Here is a 20,949-nt window from a genome sequence, read left to right on the forward strand (position 1 = left end):
AAAGTTAATTTGTTGTTGGTTAAAAGATACCTGGTTTGGTCTATTTTATTCTGGGGGTTAATAAAGTCTTTAATTTGGCTAAGTTCTAGTAGGTGGGAAAACTTTATTAATATGCTATCACCTGTGGAGTAATGGGACTGAATTGACAGTGCATTACTCCGGCCTCGGTTGTAACAATAGCGAGTAGAATGCCGAACGGAATGGCAAATGTAATGGCGAGTGCAACAGAGAATGGAATGGAGAATGGAGAAATGAATTGCGATTGGAGAAAAGAATGGGCAATGTAATGGAGGAAAGACTGGAGAATGGAATGAAGAATGGAGTAAAGAATGAAGAATAGGGTGAAGAATGGAGAACAGAATGGAGAATGGAATGAAAAATGCAATGTAGCATGAAAAAAAGAGTTGAGAGTGGAACGGAGAATGGAACAGAGAATGGAAAAAATAATGGAGAAATAATGAAGAATGTATTGGGGAGAACGGAATAGAGGAAAGAACGGAGGAAAGATCTAGAGATACCTTTTAGATCCAATGAAGTGGAAAAACTCATTATCAACTCTGGGCTGAACACAGTTGCTTCTTTTATTATTTAACAATTAAGGTAAACACATATTTCATGGCACGTTTGAACTGCTCTCTGAACTTGGACTGAGTCACCCCATAAATAAATGTGTTTGTGCAGCAACTAAGATTCTGCAGCATAGCTCCAACATATGCAAAGATATACAAAGATTCATTGTAATCTGTGGGATTTGTCTCTGCAATGTTATAATAGAAGAATTCAATAACATATGTCAACCACAGAAGTATGAAACTGCCAGATATGGTGAAGAGTAATATCACAGACTTCTTTCTGCTCTCCATCTCTGGGTCACTGCCATTGTCTCCCTTGCTCTGACTCCTAAGTACCTTACGGACCCGACTGGCCACTAAAATGTGTCTGACTGTCAGAGCGTTGAGCAACAAAATTAAAGCAAATGGAAGCAATGGGTTTAAAATTGTATCAAACCAGTCAAATCCCACCCATTCGGGCTGAGTAAAATAACTTGGTTTTACATCACAGAACCACGATACATTGTTAATTATCTCCCCAGGTTCAATGATAAAGTAGAAGGGAACATTTTTCAAAGAAAGCAGAATGCAGATTGTTGCTAGAACCATAACTGCAGTTTTCTCAGTGCAATATTGAGTTTTCAGCTTCCGGCAACAGATGGCAATAAATCGATCAAAGGAGAAAGTAACTGTGAACCAGACTGAACAGTCTGTTGATGCATGACTCAAGACAAAAATTACACTGCACAGAGGGGTGATGTCTAGGAAGGATCCTGGGAAATAATAATAACTCATCCGAGTCAATATGACATCAGTGATAATGACCAGTAGATCCGCCATTGCCATGGCTACCAGGTAACGAGTGGTGCAGGTAGACAGCCCGCATGCTTCTTGGGTCAGGATCAAAATCGCCACTAAATTAACTGTAAGAAAAAAGGGAAAAGAGATCAAGAGGATGGAACTCCATCCCGGAGCCAAGACAGTAAACTATCAAATTCTCTGCCATTCTTTTCAGTTCTCCTTACATTTGTAAATATGTTATGGAACTGGAGTGCAATGTGCCCACTTATTTTAAGTGCATGGTCCCTTTAAAGTTTTTTGCATGCCGCATTTGTGCGGTAACTTAAAGGGGCTGACTTATGCATGGCCTGTGCAGCAATTTTCAGGTTTCAGTTTAGAAGGAGAATTACTGGAGACTAGCTGTTGTAACATGTTTAGGCAGGTAGACGATTGCAAATCGGGTAGCCTTTACCAAAGTCCCAGGGTACTTCACAGGGACATTACCAAACAAAATTTCTCACCGAGCCACATAAGTAGATTTTAGGGAAGCTTGGTAAAAGAGATAGGTTTTGACGGGCATCTTAAGAGGAAGAAAGAGAGGTAGAGAGGTAAAGAGATAGATGGAGAGAAATCCAGAGCTTAGGGCCTGAGCAGCTGAAGGCACAGCCACCAATGCTTGAATGATTAAAATCAGGGATGTGTAAGAGGTCAGAATTGTAAGAGTGCAGATGTCTCAGAAGGCTATAGGGATGGAGAATGTTAGCAGGAGGCAAGGCCATGGAGCAATTTTAAAACAAGTATAATAATTATAAAATTGAAGTATTGCTTAACTGGAAGTCAATGTAGGTCAGTGAGCAGAAGGTGATGGTTGAATGAGACTTGGTTCAAGTCACACTTCTCAGGATTAAATTCCATTTGCCACTGCTCTGCCCATCTTACTAGCCCATCTATATCGTCCTGTAATCTAAAGCTTTCCTCCTCACTATTTATGACATCACCAATTTTCGTGTCATCTGCGAACTTACTGATCATACCTCCTATATTTACATCTAAATCATTAATGTATACCACAAACGGCAAGGGTCCCAGCACCGATCCCTGCGGTACACCACTGGACATAGGCTTACAATCGCAAAGACAACCCTCGACCATTACCCTCTGCCTCCTGTCACTAAGCCAATTTTGGATCCAATTTGCCAAATTGCCCTGGATCCCATGGGCACTTAGCTTCTTAACCAATCTCCCATGCGGGACCTTATCAAAAGTCTTACTGAAGTCCATGTAGACTATATCAACTGCTTTACCCTCATCTACACCTCTAGTCACCTCCTCGAAAAATTCAATCAAGTTTGTTAGACATGATCTCCCCCTGACAAAGCCATGCTGAGTATCCTTGATTGATCCCTGCCTCTCCAAGTGGAGATAAATCCTGTTCCTCAGAATCTTTTCCAATAGCTTCCCTACCACTGATGTTAGACTCACCAGCCTGTAATTACCTGGTTTATCCCTGCTACCCTTCTTGAATAATGGTACCACATTCGCTGTCCTCCAGTCCTCTGGCACCTCTCCTGTGGCCAGAGAGGATTTGAAAATTTGTGTCAGAGCCCATGCTATCTCCTCCCTTTCCTCACATAACAGCCTGGGATACATCTCATCTGGGTCTGAGGATTTATCCACTTTTAAGCCCGCTAAAACAACTAATAGGTCCACCCTTTCAATGCTAATTTGTTCGAGTATATCACAATTCCCCTCCCTGATCTCTACACCTACATCGTCCTTCTCCATAGTGAACACAGATGAAAAGTAATCATTTAAAACCTCACCTATGTCCTCCGGCTCCACACACAGATTACCACTTTGGTCCCGAATGGGCCCTACTCTTTCCCTGGTTATCCTCTTGCCCTTAATATACTTAGAAAACACCTTGGGATTTTCCTTTATCTTGCCTAGTGTTTTTTCATGCCCCATATTCGCTCTCCTAATTACTTTTTTAAGTACCTCCCTACACTTTCTATCCTCCTCTTGGTCCTCTGCTGTTTTCAGCCCTCTGAATCTGCCATAAGCCTACTTTTTTTTCCTGATCCAATCCAGGATTCCCTGGACTTGTTGGTCCTACCCTTCATCTTTACGGGAACATGTTGGCCCTGAACTCTCACTATTTCCTTTTTGAATGATTCCCCCTGGTGTGATGTAGACTTTCCTACAAGTAGCTGCTCCCAGTCCACTTTGGCCAGATCCTATTTTATCATATTGAAATCAGCCTTCCCCCAATTCAGTACCTTTATTTCTGGTCCATCTTTGTCCTTTTCAATAACTACCTTAAATCTTACAGAGTTATGGTCACTGTCCCCAAAATGCTCCCCCCACTGACACTCCTACCACTTGTCCAGCTTGATTCCCTAGGATTAGGTCCAGTACCGCCCCTTCTCTTGTAGAACTTTCTACGTGCTGGCTCAAAAGGCTCTCCTGTATGCACTTTAAGGATTCTGCCCCCTTTAAGCCTTTTGCATTAAGACCCAGTTGATATTGGGGAATTTGAAATCCCCGACTATTATTTATTTTTATTTAGAGATACAGCACTGAAACAGGCCTTTCGGCCCACTGAGTCTGTGCCGACCAACAACCACCCATTTATACTAACCCTACAGTAATCCCATATTCCCTACCACCTACCTACACTAGGGGCAATTTACAATGGCCAATTTACCTATCACCTGCAAGTCTTTGGCTGTGGGAGGAAACCGGAGCACCCGGCGAAAACCCACGCAGTCACAGGGAGAACTTGCAAACTCCGCACAGGCAGTACCCAGAATTGAACCCGTGTCACTGGAGCTGTGAGGCTGCGGTGCTAACCACTGCGCCACTGTTCCACCCCATAACAGAGTTATGGTCACTGTCCCCAAAATGCTCCCCCACTGACACTCCTACCACTTGTCCGACTTGATTCCCTAGGATTAGGTCCAGTACTGCCCCTTCTCTTGTAGGACTTTTATACTAAATATTACCCTATTATTTTTGCCCCTCTCTGAGATTTGCCTACATATCTCCTCCTCTATCTCTCCCAGACTATTTGGAGGCCTGTAGTACACTCGCAGCCAACTGTTTACCCCCATTCTGTATTTAAGTTCTACCCATATGGCCTCATTTGAGAAACCTTCGAAGATATCATCCCTCCTTACTGCAGTAATTGACTCCTTGATCAATAGTGCAATGCCACATCCTCTTCTACAAGCACTCCCCCCACCCCCCGCCACCATCACCTGAAGATTCTATATCCTGGAATATTGAGCTGTCAGTCCCGCCCTTCCCTCAAACATGTCTCTGTGATAGCAATGTCATATTCCCACGTGTTAATCAACACCCTCAATTCATCTGCCTTACTTTTTTTATATTCATTCATGGGATGTGGGCGTCGCTGGCCAGGCCAGCATTTATTGCCCATCCCTAATTGCCCTTGAGAAGGTGGTGGTGAGCTGCCTTCTTGAACCGCTGCAGTCCATTTGGGGTAGGTATACCCAGAGTGCTGTTAGGAAGTGAGTTCCAAGATTTTGACCCAGCAACAGTGAAGAAACGGCGATATAGTTCCAAGTCAGGATGGTGTGTGACTTGGAGGGGAACTTGCAGGTGGTGGTGTTCCCATGCATCTGCTGCTCTTGTCCTTCTAGTTGGTAAAGGTCGCGGGTTTGGAAGGTGCTAAGGAACATTGGTGCATTGCTGTAGTGCATCTTGTAGATGGTACACACTGTTGCCACTGTGCGTCGGTGGTGGAGGGACTGAATGTTTGTAGATGGGGTGCCAATCAAGCGGGCTGCTTTGTCCTGGATAGTGTCGAGCTTCTTGAGTGTTGTTGGAGCTGCACCCATGCAGGTAAGTAGACAGTATTCCATCACACTCCTGACTTGTGCCTTGTAGATGGTGTACAGGCTTTGGGGAGTCAGGAGGGGAGTTACTCGCATCAGAATTCCTAGCCTCTGACCTGCTCTTGTAGCCACAGTATTTATATGGCGACTCCAGTTTGGTTTCTGGTCAATGATAACCCCTAGGATGTTGATAGTGGGGGATTCAGCGATGGTAATGCCATTGAATGTCAAGGGGAGATGGTTAGATTCTCTCTTGTTGGAGATAGCCATTGTCTGGCACTTGTGTAGCATGAATGTTACTTGCCACTTATCAGCCCAAGCCTGGATATTGTCCAGGTCTTGTTGCATTTCTGCACGGACTGCTTCAGTATCTGAGGAGTCATGAATGGTACTGAACATTGTGCAATCATCAGCGAACATCCCCACTTCTGAGCTTATGATTGAAGGAAGGTCATTGATGAAGAAGCTGAAGATGGTTGGGCCTAGGATGCTACCCTGATGAACTCCTGCAGTGATGTCCTGGAGCTCAAATGATTGACCTCCAACAACCACAACCATCTTCCTTTGCGCTAGGTATGAGTCAAGCCAGCGGAGGGTTTTCCCCCAATTCCCATTGACCTCAGTTTTGCTCAGGCTCCTTGATGCCATACTCGCTCAAATGCTGCCTTGATGTCAAGGGCAGTCACTCTCACCTCACCTCTTGAGTTCAGCTCTTTTGTCCATGTTTGAACCAAGGCTGTAATCAGGTCAGGAGCTTAGTGGCTCTGGAGGAACCCAAACTGAGCATCACTGAGCAGGTTATTGCTGAGCAAGCGCCACTTGATGGCACTGTTGATGACACCTTCCATCACTTTACTGATGATAGAGAGTAGGCTGATGGGGCAGTAATTGGCCGGGTTGGACATGTCCTGCTTTTTGTGTACAGGACATACCTGGGCAATTTTCCACATTGCAGGATAGATGCCAGTGTTGTAGCTGTACTGGAACAGCTTGGCTAGGGGTGCAGCACGTTCTGGAGCACAGGTCTTCAGTACTATTGCCGGAATATTGTCAGGGCCCATAGCATTTGCAGTATCCAGTGCCTTCAGTCGTTCCTTGATATCACGCGGAGTGAATCGAATTGGCTGAAGTCTGGCATCTGTGATGCTGGGGACTTCAGGAGGAAGCCGAGATGGATCATCAACTCGGCACTTCCGGGCTGAAGATTGTTGCAAATGCTTCTGCCTTATCTTTCGCACTGATGTGCTGGGCTCCCCCATTATAGAGGATGGGGATTTTTGTGGAGCCACCTCCTCCAGTTAGTTGTTTAATTGTCCACCACCATTCACAGCAGGATGTGGCAGGACTGCAGAGCTTAGATCTAATCCATTGGTTATGGGATCGCTTAGCTCTGTCTATCGCATGCTGCTTACGCAGTTTGGCACGCATGTAGTCCTGTGTTGTAGTTTCACCAGGTTGACACCTCATTTTGAGGTATGCCTGGTGCTGCTCCTGGCATGCCCTCCTGCACTCTTCATTGAACCAGGGTTGGTCTGCTGGCTTGATGGTAATGGTAGAGTGGGGAATATGCCCAGCCATGAGGTTACAGATTATGGTTGAATACAATTCTGCTGCTGCTGAAGGCCCACAGCACCTCATGAATGCCCAGTTTTGCATTGCTAGATCTGTTCAAAATCTATCCCATTTAGCACGGTGGTAGTACCACACAAAACAATGGAGGGTATCCTCAATGTGAAGGCGGGACTTCGTCTCCACAAGGACTGTGCAGTGGTCACTCCTACCAATACTATCATGGACAGATGCATCTGCGGCAGGCAGATTGGTGAGGACGAGGTCATGTATGTTTTCCCCTCATGTTGGTTCCCTCACCACCTTCCGCATACCCAGTCTAGCAGATATGTCCTTTAGGACTCAGCCAGCTCGGTCAATAGTGGTGCCTCCGAGCCACTCTTGGTGATGGACATTGAAGTCCCCCACCCAGAGTATATTTTTGCCCTTGCCACCCTCTGTGCTTCCTCCAAGTGCTGTTCAACGTGGAGGAGTACTGACTCATCAGCTGAGGGAGGGCAGTAGGTGGTAATCAGCAGGAGGTTTCCTTGTCCATGTTTGATCTGATGCCATGAGACTTCATGGGGTCCAGAGTCGATGTTGAGGACTCCCAGGGCAACTCCCTCCCTACTGTATACCACTGTGCCACCACCTCTGGTGGGTCTGTCCTGCCGGTGGGACAGGACATACCCGGGGATGGTGATGGCAGTGTCTGGGACATTGTCTGTAAGGTATGATTCCATGAGGATGACTATGTCAGGCTGTTGCTTGACTAGTCTGTGGGACAGTTCTCCCAACTTTGGCACAAGCCCCCAGATGTTAGTAAAGAGGACTTTGCAGGGTCGACAGGGCTGGGTTTGTCATTGTCGTTTCTGGTGTCTAGGTCGATGCTGGGTGGTCCGTCCGGTTTCGTTCCTTTTTATTGACTTTGTAGCGGTTAGATTCAACTGAGTGGCTTGCTAGGTCATTTCAGAGGGCAATCTAAGAGTCACATTGCTGTGTGTCTGGAGTCACATGTAGGCCAGACCAGGTTAGGACAGCAGATTTCCTTCCCTAAAGAACATTAGTGAACCAGATGGGTTTTTACAACAATCGACAATGGTTTCATGGCCATCATTAGACTGGCTTTTTGGTTACAGATTTTATTAATTGAATTCAAATTCTGCTGTGGTGGGATTTAAACCCATGTCCCCAGAGCAATACCCTGGGTCTCTGGGTTACTCGTCCAGTGATAATACCACTACGCACCGCCTCCCCATGTACTTGCAAGACTCCTTGCGTTAAAATAGATGCAATCCAGCCATGCATTATTCGCTGTGCCTTAACAGGTCTATCTTTGCTCTGCCTTCCAGACTGACTTAATTTCTCTTCTATATTTGGCTGTGCATCACCCCCTACTGTACTTTCACTCTGTATCCCATCCCCCTGCCAAATTAATTTAAACCTGTCCCAACAGCACTAGCAAACCTCCCAGCAAGGATGTTGGTCCCGTTCTGGTTCAGGTGCAACCCGTCCAACTTGTATGGGTCCCACCTATCCAACAGGATGATGGGGGAAGAGACTTTGGAAGAGGATAATGTGGTCAACTGTGTCAAAGGCTGCAGATAGGTCAAGAAGGATGAGGAAGGATACTTTACCATTGTCACAGTCTTTGATCAGAACCATTTTGATACTGTAGCAGGGGTGGAAACCTGATTGGAGAGATTCAAATATGGAGTTGTGAGAAAAATGTGCACAGATTTGGGAGGTGACAATACATTGAATGACTTTGGAGAGGATATGAAGATTGGAGATGGGACATTAGTTAGACATCAGTGACTTTAACATCAACTGTGGGCAAACTTTTAGAATCCACAAGTCTAGATTAATCTTGAAATGCGTGGATGAAGGGGTGCTCGGCAAGTGTTTTTCTTTTGAATACCTGATGGATCTAATTGATACAGGCAATTCTGTAGATGTGGTGCACATAGGTTTCATAAGGTGGTCAATAAGGTGTCACATAAGAGATGTGTTCGACTAGCACACAACTGAATATAATACAAACTTTAACAGCACAGATGGAAAGTTGGGTGACAATAAAACAAATAGCGTGGATGATGCCGACACTAAAGAAGTATTGAAAATGGAATATCCCTGTGTGGTTCCACCTTTGTTTTCATTATCTATCAATGATTTGGACTATTGTATCGAGAATACAATGACGAAATGTATTGACAGTGCAAATTTAAGCAGTTTAGCAATAGAAGAGAAAATTATAAAAATTGTTTGTGAAACATGGGCAGATGGAATTTAATTTGATGAGGAAAAATATGGAAAAAGGCCTAAATGCCTAATGGAAACACATTGAAGAGGAACCGAGAGATATACATGTTCGAATACTTCATTTTCTGTATAACTGCAGGAAGATAAAACCATAAGGAAGATTCAATAAAACCTTGGATTTTGAATAGGAGAATGAACATGAGACTAAAGCAGGAATAGGGAGGGACTTGAGATACATAGACTAGCTCCACTGGAGCAAAAATACTATACGGAAATTCTAAAAGTCAGTTTTTAAAAGAATGAAGGGTTTTGATGACAATGGGGAAGGCCAGATTCCTCTGATTGGAGATTGATGATGAAGGGTCATCAATTAACTATTAGTAAAAGTGAGGAAATGATTAGCAGGACATACAAACATATGAATTAGGAGGAGTAGGCCACTTGGCCCCTCGAGCCTGCTCCGCCATTCAATAAGATCATGGCTGATCTGATTGTAACATCAACTCCACATTCCTGCCTATCCCCAATAGCCTTTCACCCCCTTGCTGATCAAGAATCTATTCACCTCTGCCTTAAAAATATTCAAAGAATCTGCTTCCACCACCTTTACAGGAAGAGTGTTCCAACGACTCATAACCCTCTGAAAGAAAAAAAATCTCCTCATCTTGGTCTTAAATGGGTGACCCCTTATTTTTAAACAGTGACCACCAGTTCTAGATTCTCCCACAAAAGGAAACATCCTTTCCACATCCATCCTGTCAAGGCCCCTCAGAATCTTATATATTTCAATCAAGTCATCTCTTACTCGTCCAAACTCCAGTGGATACAAGCCTAGCCTGTGCCACCTTTCCTCATAAGACAACCCAGCCTTTTCAGGTATTAGTCTAGTAAACCTTCTCTGAACTGCTTCCAACCCCTTTACATCTTATCTTAAATAAGGAGACCAATACTGTACATAGTACTCCAGATGTGATCTCACCAATGCCCTGTATAGCTGAAGCATAACCGCTCTACTTTTGTATTCAATTCCCCTCGCAATAAAATGATAACATTCAATTAGCTTTCCTAATTACTTGCTTTACTAATTTTATACGATTCATGTACTAGGACACCTAGATCCCTTTGCATCACAGAGCTTTGCAATCTCTCACCATTTAGATAATATGCTTCTTTTCAATTCTTCCTGCCAAGATGGACAATTTAACATTTTCCCACATTATATTCCATTTTCCAGATCTTTGCCCACTCAGTTAACCTATCTATATCCCTTGGCAGCCTCCTTATATCTTCTTCACAACTTACTTTCCTACGCATCTTTGTGTCATCAGCAAATTTTGCATTTGTTTTCACAATGGGTTGATGAAGCATGGGATACTTTGCCACAGGAAGTTGGCAATACAAAGACCACTGAATCTTTTTAAGGAAATTGGATACATATTTAAAGAGGGAGACATAATGTTAAAGGCAGAATACAGAACAATATGAATAGATCTGGATTGCTCTAGCAAAGAAAATGCACAGACACAAGTGACCAAATGCCTCCAGTGCTTCAAACCTCTAGGGTACAACTTTACCTGTGAGCAGATTCCAGTGTTAACACCCATGGTCCAAACACCTGTACTTTATTGTAGCGCTCATTATACAGGAAGCAGGAGCTGGTTCATTCCCAACATAGAACCACGGAGGTTCACTGTTCCATTGCCAAACCCTGCCCTGGGTGATTGACAGTATCTTGTATGAAGTGCACAGCTTCACTGCTGCATCTCAGGATGGGAATTTACTTACTTACGTGTGATGGCAAATGTGATAATTCTATTATTAAAATGAACATCTGATTGTGGATTGGATAGAATGAACCAATGGATAAGAAATAAGAGCCTGGAGAGGAGAGTAACTGAGCACCCCCAAATAATATCTGAATCAATCCTTAATTAATTTATAGAATCATAAAGAGTGTATTACTTTTTCAAGGTAACAACCATTTAGTTAAGAAGTTCTTACTGACTGGTCGACAATCCGTATTATAAAAATCAACGACGTATGCTCATCAATTACACTTTCTAAAACGTCACAGTTTAGCCCGTTCAAACGGAGATCAGTAATTTGATTAGTTATGACACTATTTCCATTATTTGATTATCCAAATAGTACGAACTTCATACTTCGGAATAGAGGACTAGAACTCCACGCAGGTGCTTTTTACCTATGCCCGATTTGCCGTGTACTGTCTCCACCCGCGCCCGTCCCACACCTCTTCAGAGACACATCTCGGAGCTAAGAACAGAGATGGGGAGAGATTGGAGTCCTCTCTTCCTGCAGCTGTTCTCAGTTCAGTAATACAAAAGCGGAGCTCTCCTAGCGCCCTTACCAATTGCCTTTCAACCACACAAAACTAATTGTCAGGAAATTTATCTCATTGCTGTTTGTGGGACTTTGCCTTGCAAACTGACTACTACGTCTGCCTATTATACAAAAGTGATTATAGTTAAATGTACTTCACTGGATGTGAAGGGCTTTAAAATGTGTTGAGGAAGAAATCAGTTTTATATTAGCACAATTTCGCAAGTGTCTAAATGTACGTCACAATGTGGTCCAATTTTCTACACGAGCAATGGAAGATTGTGACTGCATGTGCAGACACTGAGGACGCACTCAGTCCAATTCTGCAATGACATATTTCCACCACTAATGCATGACTACTGGAGTCAGGTGTTTCGCTCCGATCAGTGATCCACACTCAGCGCAATTCTTTGCTGAGTTGCCCTCACTGAGAACTGCTGCAATATCAGAGGCCGTTTCGCCAAAGGCAATAATTTGATCATAAAACATGTCTGTGAGATTCAAATATATATATATATATATATATTCAGTTAAGACAATGGGATGCAAAGGACCATGGGACTTTAGGATATCAATTTATTGCAATTATATCACTAACATAATAGTTGTGTAATCGGCATCACGAGGCGCAAGAATCTAACACACTCAGTTACAGAGCAAAACCAGAGACCAGCTCATACACACATTTACACGACTTATATGACTATATTCACTTACCAATAACGCCAACGACTGCAAGGACTGTGTAGAATACTTTCGTAATAGTATGAAATGTTTCAATCATTTTCTGCGTGAAGCAATCCGTTCCTTCGTGCTGTAGGCAATTTTCCTAAGCTAAACTCAATTTGATACAATGCCAGAACCCTTCATTTATACGGTGTGGAATCTCCACTGAGACAGACAGGTTGCAACATCGTTCAAATTAGTTCTAGTTGCCTTAACGACAGCCGAGTTCAGTCCCTGAAGTGATAGAACATATTTAAAAGGCATTACCTAGATTTAGGGAAAAAACTCACAAAGACTGTACAATTCTTGCAATGTTTATTAACTAATGAAAATTGGAAGCTGTATTCTCACAGCAGTGGTTGTTCCTTTACACAGCATCAGAACCATCCCTAGATCTTTGTTTTGTAATGTGTTCTGTGTTCATTCAGTAATTAAATTTCAAATGTAAGAATGCCTCTCTCAGGGTTGCTCTACTAAACTCTGGAATGTCGCTGTCCCCTTTAACTATATTTATGTAGTTTCTCAATTAACGTGTGAATTAATGTCTAAGGTTCAAAGATTTGGACACAACTGGGCTGCTCGAAGTTAGGATGATTTTGGCAATGTTATTGTATAATGTAGCTTTATTTTAAGGACAGCCTTTAATGTAAAGATCAGTGAGCAAAGATGCATTGTTGCTGATTGCCTACATAGGACCCGCGAAGCACGTCGCACAAATGTAGCACCACAAAGTAAGGCAAGAACTCAAATTAGCACAGCCCCTTTCAAACTCAGGAAGTAGTTCAAACTCAGACATCAATTCAAAGAAACCTAATTTCATTCTTGCTTTCCTAACTAAAGCAGTAGACAATAGAATGTATATAAGTGTAGTTTATATGGACTTCCAGATGCATTCCATAAGGATCCACATATGGGTCTGTCAGCTAAAATTAAAGCCCATGGAATTAAAAACAAACTATTAACCTGATTAGGAGATTAACTAGGCAGTATCAGGTAGAGTGTAAGGATAATGGGTACCTACCCAAATTGAAAGGAAGTAGCTAGTGGTGTCCGACAAAGATCTGTGCTGAAGCCTCAACTATTCACCATATTTATTAATGACTTAGATATCACAAAAGAGAGCAATGTATCCAAGTTTGCTGATGGCACAAAGATTGGTGGCACGATAACTAGTGTAGACTGAAGCATTGATAGATGCAATGAGTGAGCAAAACAGTAGCAGATGAATTTCAGAGCAAGTAAATGTGAGGTCATCCATTAGAGACTAAAAAAGAATAGATTTGAGTATGTTTTATGTTGTGAAAATCGGGGAATGGTGGATGTTCAAAAAGTTTAGGGGGCCGTGTACACAGATCACTAAAATATAGTAGTCAGGTACAAAACTTGATCAAAAAAAAGCTCATAGAATGTTTGCCTTTATAACTAGAGGACCAGACTATAAAGGGAAGTTGTTCTTCATCTATTCAAAGCCCAAATTAGACCACATCTGGAGTACTGTGTACAGTTCTGGGCACTGTTCCTGAGAAAGGATATACTGACCTTGGAAGGACTGAAATGCAGATTCACCAAACTATTACCTGAGTTCCAAGGTTAGATTATGAGGAGAGATTATATAAATGAGACTTGTATGCCGGGAAATATAAAAGTTTGAGTGGTGATTTGACTGATTTTTTTAGGACTTTGGAAAACATGATAGGATAGATAGAGAAAAGCTGCTTCCACTGGTGGGGAGACCGGGAGAAGGGGCATAAGCAATTTTAAATGTGCCTCTTTAAATTTAGTGCACTGTAGTCACTGGTAATGAGGTCCTCTCTACAATGGGGAAACAAAACAAATTTGGTGACTGCTTTGTGGAACACCATCGTTCAGTCTGCAAGCATGACCCCCAAACTGCCTGTCTCCTGTCATTTAATTCTCTGTCCCTCTCCCACCCTGACCTTTCATTCCTTGGCCTTCTACCCCGCTCCGATGAAGCTCAAGGGAAGATCAAGGAACAGCACCTCATCTTTGATTAAGCATTTTACAGCCTTCTGAACACTGAGTTCACCAATTTCAGATCCTCTGCCCCCTTGTATTTGGGCAGCAGTAGTTGGTGATAATTCTAATTTACCCATTTTACACCTCCTCTTGTCCCATTACCATCTCCGTTTGCCTTGCATCATCATCTCTTTTGCCATTTAATTTCTTCTGCATTCCACCCTATAAAAAAATCTTCCCGTTTGTTCTAATCCCCTCCACCTTTTCCTTGCCTTCGTACTTTATATATGTTACAGCTCTAACTTTTTCCAGTTCTGACGAAAGGTCACCAACCCAAAACGCTAACTCGGTCTCTCTCTCCACAGATGCTGCCTGGCCTGCTGAGTATTTCCAGCATTTTCTGTTTTTGTTCAGCAAGCATTCTTGTAGTCGCTTGAGGAGTACAGCAACGAGTAGGAGTAACTTTGACCTTCTGTAATGTGCAAGCCACAATCTGCTGGACAAGGTATTCTGTGTCGCACTAAGGAAGTCATTGTCTCGCCTCTGAACCGAATGTTGGATTGAAGTATTTTTCACGAAGTAAACTTGCAGTTCGTAGAGAAGGAAATCATCTCTGCACAATTTCGGATGGGTTGGAAAATATCTGAGTAATATTAGAAAATTGAAGCTTTAGAACGCCAGCAGTGAACCAGCTGGAAACAAACGCTTTGTACCATTGAAGGTTCCAGCATCTCAGTCATTTTGACAAAGGTCGTTGCTCAGGTACAAAAAGAAATGGTCATCTTGTATTTTTTTTTTCTTCTGTGGACAGTATATACCTGGGCAAAATGTTTTTTATTTCTCCCCCAGTCTCCACCGGCTCCATCGCACTCTGCGGTGATTAGCCTTTTTGCTGCTTTCCACTCCCAGCGATTCGCTCTTTATTCCACTGTTCTGGAAGCAACTTAGAACTTTTCGTCACTTTGGGCAATGTCTTAACACCGAAAATATTTTGCATTCATGTAAACCCCATTCATTTGAAGAAACTTCACAAGGCATAATGAAAAACTGGATGCTTTGGCAAAGGAGATGTTTGGAGTGATAACCAAAATCTTTTGTTGCCATTAATTGTTAGTCTCAGATCCTAATTATATTTCTGCGTACTTCAGTCCATGAGTTTTTTTTTAATATGTTAACTATGCTATTCTGCTGAATTGTTTCTTTTTTCATTAATACAACTTCATCATATTACAACAGTGGCTATGCTTCAAAAAGTCGGGTTAGCTGTGGAGCTCTTTGGGACGACCTGAGGTCGCAAAAGGTAATTCGTTCATTCAAGGTCTTGAACTGAATTTGAGTTTTCAGTTTTCAAGCAATTGCTGATAATATATTGTGTGCAAAATGGGCTGAACACTAACTCTTCACCGTTCGGTAGGCATCCAACTCGGACAAACTGCAGATCCATTGCAAAGTCTAAGGCACCAACCTCAGGCTTCTGGCTGTGGGTGGCACTTTCCTTTTCAGATAGGACAAGTACGGAGAAAGTTATAGCAATTATAGAAATAGAGAATGGTTATCGCATAGAAGGAGGCCATTTGGCCCATTGTGTCTGTGCATTCCAATGCCAGAGCAACTCAGCTAATCTCACTCTCCCACCTTTTCCACATAGCCCTGCATTTCTTCTCTTCCCTTTTGAAACCCACGAATGAATCTACCTCCACCTCACTAACTATTGGTTGTGCAGACATGTTTTTCCTCATGTCGCCTTTGGTTCCTTTGCCAGTCATTCTAAATCGGTGTCCTCTGGTTTTTGACACATTCACCAATGGGAACTGTTTCTCCCTATTTACTGTATCCAGGCTCCTCATGATTTTGAATACCTCAATCAGATCTCCTCTCAACCTTTTCTCTAAGAAAAACATCCCCAGCTTGTCCAACCTATCCACGTAACTGAAGTCCCGCATCTCTGGAACAATTCTTGTAAATCTTTTCTGCACCCCCTCTAATGCTTGACATCCTTTCTTAAGGATGGTGCCCAGAACTGTACGCAATACTCCAGCTAAGTATTTTATAAAGTTTCACCATAACCTCCTTGATTTTGTACTCTATGCCTCTATTTATAAAATCTGGGATCCTGTATGCCTTTTTAATGGCTTTCTCAACCTACTGTGCCACCTTCAATGAGTAGTGTACATACATTCCCAGTCCCTCTGTTCTTGTATCCCCTTTAGAATTGCATCCTTTATTTTGTATTGCCTCTCCTTGTTCTTTCTCTTAAAATGTATAATTTCACAGTTTTCTGCAATATATTTCACCTGCTACATGTCCGCCCATTCCACCAGCATGTCTATGTCCATTTGTCTAATGCTATCTCACAGTTCACAAGACTTCCAAGTTTTGTATCATCTGCAAATTTTGAAATTGTGCCCTGCACATCCAAGTCTCTGTATCAATATAGATTGAGAAAAGCAATGGTCCGAATGCCAATCCCTGGGGAAGCCCAGTATATACCTTCCTGCAGTCCAAAAACAACCATTCACCATTACTCTCTGTTTCCTGTCACTCAACCAACTTCCTATCCATGCTGCCACTGTCCCTTTTTATTCCATGGGAAATAACTTTGCTGACAAACTTTTTATGCGGCACTTTTTCAAATGCATTTTCATTAATCAATTAAGGCACACTCAAACCCCTTACCTCAGAATATATGAGGTAATGAGATGAATTAAACGAAAAAGATGTGAGATTCACAGGGGACATATCTTATGGGAACTGTTCCACATTTTCCATGAGAAATTGTCAGTAAGGAGAGTCCGACCAGATTGATTAGAGAGCAGCACAATAAAATGTCAGACATGGCCCCAGAAATGAGGTGTAGGAGCCATCAGTGTGCAAACAGCTTCTCGAGATTTGCAGTCAGCTGATTATTTCATGTAGGTTTATGGTAAAGGGTGAACGCAATTTAAAAATGGCATCTTCCAGCTATTTTGTGGGACAGTCCTTATTATATTAAATAGAACTTATCTGTCCCTAGATATCGCTGCATCTCTACCTCTCTCCCTGCCTCTAAGATGCTTCTTAAAACCTACCTCTTTGACCATGATTTTGGTCACTTGTCTTACTATCTACTTATGTGACTCAGTGTCAAACTTTGTCTTTTTTTATTTATTCATTCAGAGGATGTAGGCTTCACTGGCAAGGCCAGTAGTTATTTCAGAACCCTACTTACCTTTGAGAAAATAATGGTGAACTGCCTTCTGCAACCATTGCAGTCTAAGTAACAAGCAAAGTGGATAATGGGAATCCTGTAGATGTAGTATATCTGGACTTCCAGAAGGCATTTGATAAGGTCCACACAAAAGGTTAATACACAAGGTAAGATCACATGGGGTTAGGGGCAATTTATTAGCTTGGATAGAGGATTGGCTAGCCAACAGAAAGCAGAGAGTTGGGATAAATGGGTCTTTTTCTGGTTGACAAGATGTAACAAGTGGAGTGCCACAGGGTTCGGTCCTCGGGCCCCAATTATTTACAATTTATATTAATGACTTGGATACAGGGATAGAAGGTACTGTAGCCAAATTTGCAGATGACACTATAATGGGTGGGATAGTAAGTAGCAATAAAGAAATAAGAAATTTACAATTGGATATGGATAGGTTAGGTGAATGGGCAAAATTTGGCAGATGGATTTTAACATGGATAAGTGTGAGGTTATCCATTTTGGTCGGAAGAATAGAAAGGCAAATTATTATCTAAATGGAGAGAAACTTCAGAGTGCTTCAGTGCAGAGGGATTGGGTGTCATCGTGCATGATTCACTGAAAACTAGTATGCAGGTGCAGCAGGTAATAAGGAAGGCAAATGGAATTTTGACATTTATTGCTAAAGGAATAGAGTATAAAAGTAGGGAAGAGTTGCTGCAACTGTACAAGGCATTAGTGAGACCAATCTGGAAAATTGCGTATAGTTTTGGTCCCCTTACTTGAGGAGAAATGTAGTTGCACTGGAGGCAGTTCAGAGGAGGTTCACTAGATTGATTCCAGAGATAAGGGGTTTGTCTTATGAAGAGAGATTGAGCAGTTTAGGCCTTTACTCTCTAGAGTTTAGAAGAATGAGAGGAGATCTAACTGATGTATATAAAATGATTAACGGGATTGACAAAGTAGACATAGAGAGGATGTTTCCTCTGGTGGAGCAATCTGGAACGAGAGGTCATAGTTTTAGGATAAGGGGTAGCAGGTTTAAAACAGGGATGAGGAGAAATAACTTCTCTCAAAGGGTCGTGAGTCTGTGGAATTCACTACCCCAGAGTGTGTTGGATGCCGGGAAATTGAGTAAATTTAAGGAGGAGATAGACAAATTTTTAATTAGTAATGGGCTAAAGGGTTATGTAGAACGGGCAGGAAAGTGGAGTTGAGGCCGAGATGAGATCAGCCATGATCGTATTGAATGGCGGAGCAGGCTCGAGGGGCTGAAGTGCCTACTCCTGCTCCTAGTTCTTATGTTCTTACGTGGTGTAGATACACCCACAGTGCTGTCAGGATGGAGTTCCAAGATTTTGACCCAGCAACGATGAAGGAATGGTAATATATTTCCAAGTCAGGATGATTTGAGACTTGGAGGTGGTTTTCTCATGTGCTTGCTGCCCTTGTCCTTCTATGTGGAAGAGGTCACAGGTTTGAGAGGTGCTGTTGAAGTGCATCCTGTAGATGATTCAAATTGCAGCCACGGTGCACCAGTAGTGGAGGGAGTGAATGTTTAAGGTGATGGATGGTGTGCTAATCAAGCATGCTGCTTTGTCCTAGATGATGTCAAGCTTCTTGTCCAAGTAGTGGAGCATATTCCATCACTTCTGCCTTGTAGGTGAGGAAAGGCTTTGGGGAGTCAGGAGGTTAAAGAGTTATAGAGTCATAATAGCACAGAAGGTGGTCATTCAGCCCATTGAGACCATATTGGCTCTCTGTAGAGCAAATCCAGTCAAGCCCAATCCCCCATTCTATCGTCATAGCTCTGCAAGTTTATTTCCTTCAAATGCCTATCCAATTTCCTTTTGAAATCATTGATTGTCTCCACTGCCACAAGCCTCGTCGGCAGTGAGTTCCAGATCATCACCACTTGGTGTGTAAATGAAGTTCATCCTCACATCTCCCATGCATCTCTTGCCCAAAACCTTCAATCTGTGCCCAGACCTTGTACCATAAGCTAATGGGACCAGCTTTTCTTTGTCTACCTTATCTAAACCTGTCATAATTGTTACGACCGACCGCTCCAGTCAAAGCCCCCAATCAAAATGTACGATTCTGATAGTGGTGGAAGAGACACACTGTTAATTCAATCCCATCCCTCTGCAGATTGCCTAACATATCATTTTAAACATTCCAAATTAAAGAAAGACCCAGCCAAATTATACCATCTATTAACCCCTGTATGAGGCTCACCAAACCAGGTGTCTTTAAATCAACAAATTAACTGTCTAATTAAAAAAACTAAATTCTTAAACACTATGAAGATATAAAAAGCATTTAAAATAGAAAAAATTAGAGTCCTTGCAAATTTATAGTCCAATGTTGCTTGAAGTCCTCACAGTCGTGCAATGGGGGGAAAAAAGGTTCTTCAACAGTAGAACAGTCCATCATCTAATTCCAGCAGTAAGTGGTGCTTTCCTTCTTCAGCGATGGATTTCAACAATTAACAACTTGCAAACACCTTCAATCGAATCAATCTGACTTTAGAGTTTTTGAGGGATAAAAGATTGTCACAGTCTAACTTTCCTTCCTTCAGTTTAACTCTCCAATACAACAAAGATAGATCTCACAGATTTACTGGGCAGTCCACTCAGCTAATGTGGCACCAATTACAACCACAAAGTTCTTCAAAGCTTTGAACTTCCTCAGGTAGATCATAAATTCCTTTCTTCCAAGATGCAGCCACCGATTCTCATCCGACAGCAGTTCCCTTTCAACCCGAACTCTAAGGGTACGGTCTTTACCCAAAAATGGTGCACTACTCCAGAACCTCCTCAGCTCTGCTCACGACAGTCTTGATGGCATAGATTCATGAGTATTATCTTTATCCGAGCCCTTCAGTGACAACCCTAAGCACTGTATGGCCAGATCTGGTTAATCTGTTACTTTAAATAACAGAAACAGCTCCTGGTTCCAGCCTTCACTTTTTTCAGCCTGCCGGCACTCCACTCCTGCATGATCTGAGCTTGAATGGCTCTGTGTCCTTTTTATCTAGTTCCAACCAGTTTCTGTTTCCCTAGAAACCTGAATTTTTAGTTTTCATTTGTTTCCCTTTCAGTCTGTCCTGTGTCCAGTCTTCCTGGTCTCAAAAAAAAACAAGTATTGACAATCATCAGTCCACCTAACAGAACCTTCAACAAGTAATCTGTTCATACTCCCACAAAATCATGTCTTCCATCACAATATATACCAACAAAAGTAGTCATCCTAGCACTGAACCTTGGATAACACCACTGTCTACCATCTCCATCTGAAAAACAAACATTTACTGTGACTTGCTGTTTTTGTCCTTAATCCAATTTTTTATCCAAGCCGAAACTGACCCTTCTATTCTATGAGCCTAAATTTTGTTAATCAGCTTTTTATGTTGTGCTTTGTCAGTCACTTTCTTAACATCCATATAGACAACATCCACTGCATTCCCCTCATCAAGCTTCTCTGTTACCTCATCAAAAAATCAATTAGATTAGTTGAACACAATCTGTCTTTTACAAATCCATGCTGCCCTTCTTAATTAACTCAAATCTCTTCAACTGCCTATTAATTTCTTCCTTGATTATTGTTTCTAAAACCTTACCCATCACTGATGTTAAACTGATCACCCTGTAGTTGCTAGGAATGTCCTTACACCCTTTCTTGAAGAAGAGTGTCACGTTTGGCACTTTCTAATCTTCTGGCA

At 42.3% G+C, this 20,949-nt stretch overlaps 1 protein-coding gene across 1 annotated transcript; it reads right to left on the minus strand.

Annotated features, from left to right (window-relative positions):
• Positions 1–584: 584 nt before the first annotated feature.
• Positions 585–19,273, minus strand: LOC137368845 (G-protein coupled receptor 182-like). The gene is made up of 7 exons (XM_068029051.1): positions 19,099–19,273; positions 17,253–17,296; positions 15,442–15,539; positions 14,348–14,687; positions 12,059–12,155; positions 8,377–8,430; positions 585–1,474 (listed from the first exon to the last, which is right to left on the minus strand). Exons 1-7 carry the CDS (start codon positions 19,271–19,273, stop codon positions 585–587), a joined length of 1,698 nt encoding a protein of 565 aa, XP_067885152.1.
• Positions 19,274–20,949: the final 1,676 nt, after the last annotated feature.

This window comes from Heterodontus francisci, chromosome 4, assembly GCF_036365525.1.
Source record: "Heterodontus francisci isolate sHetFra1 chromosome 4, sHetFra1.hap1, whole genome shotgun sequence".
Classification (NCBI taxonomy): Eukaryota; Metazoa; Chordata; class Chondrichthyes; order Heterodontiformes; family Heterodontidae; genus Heterodontus; species Heterodontus francisci.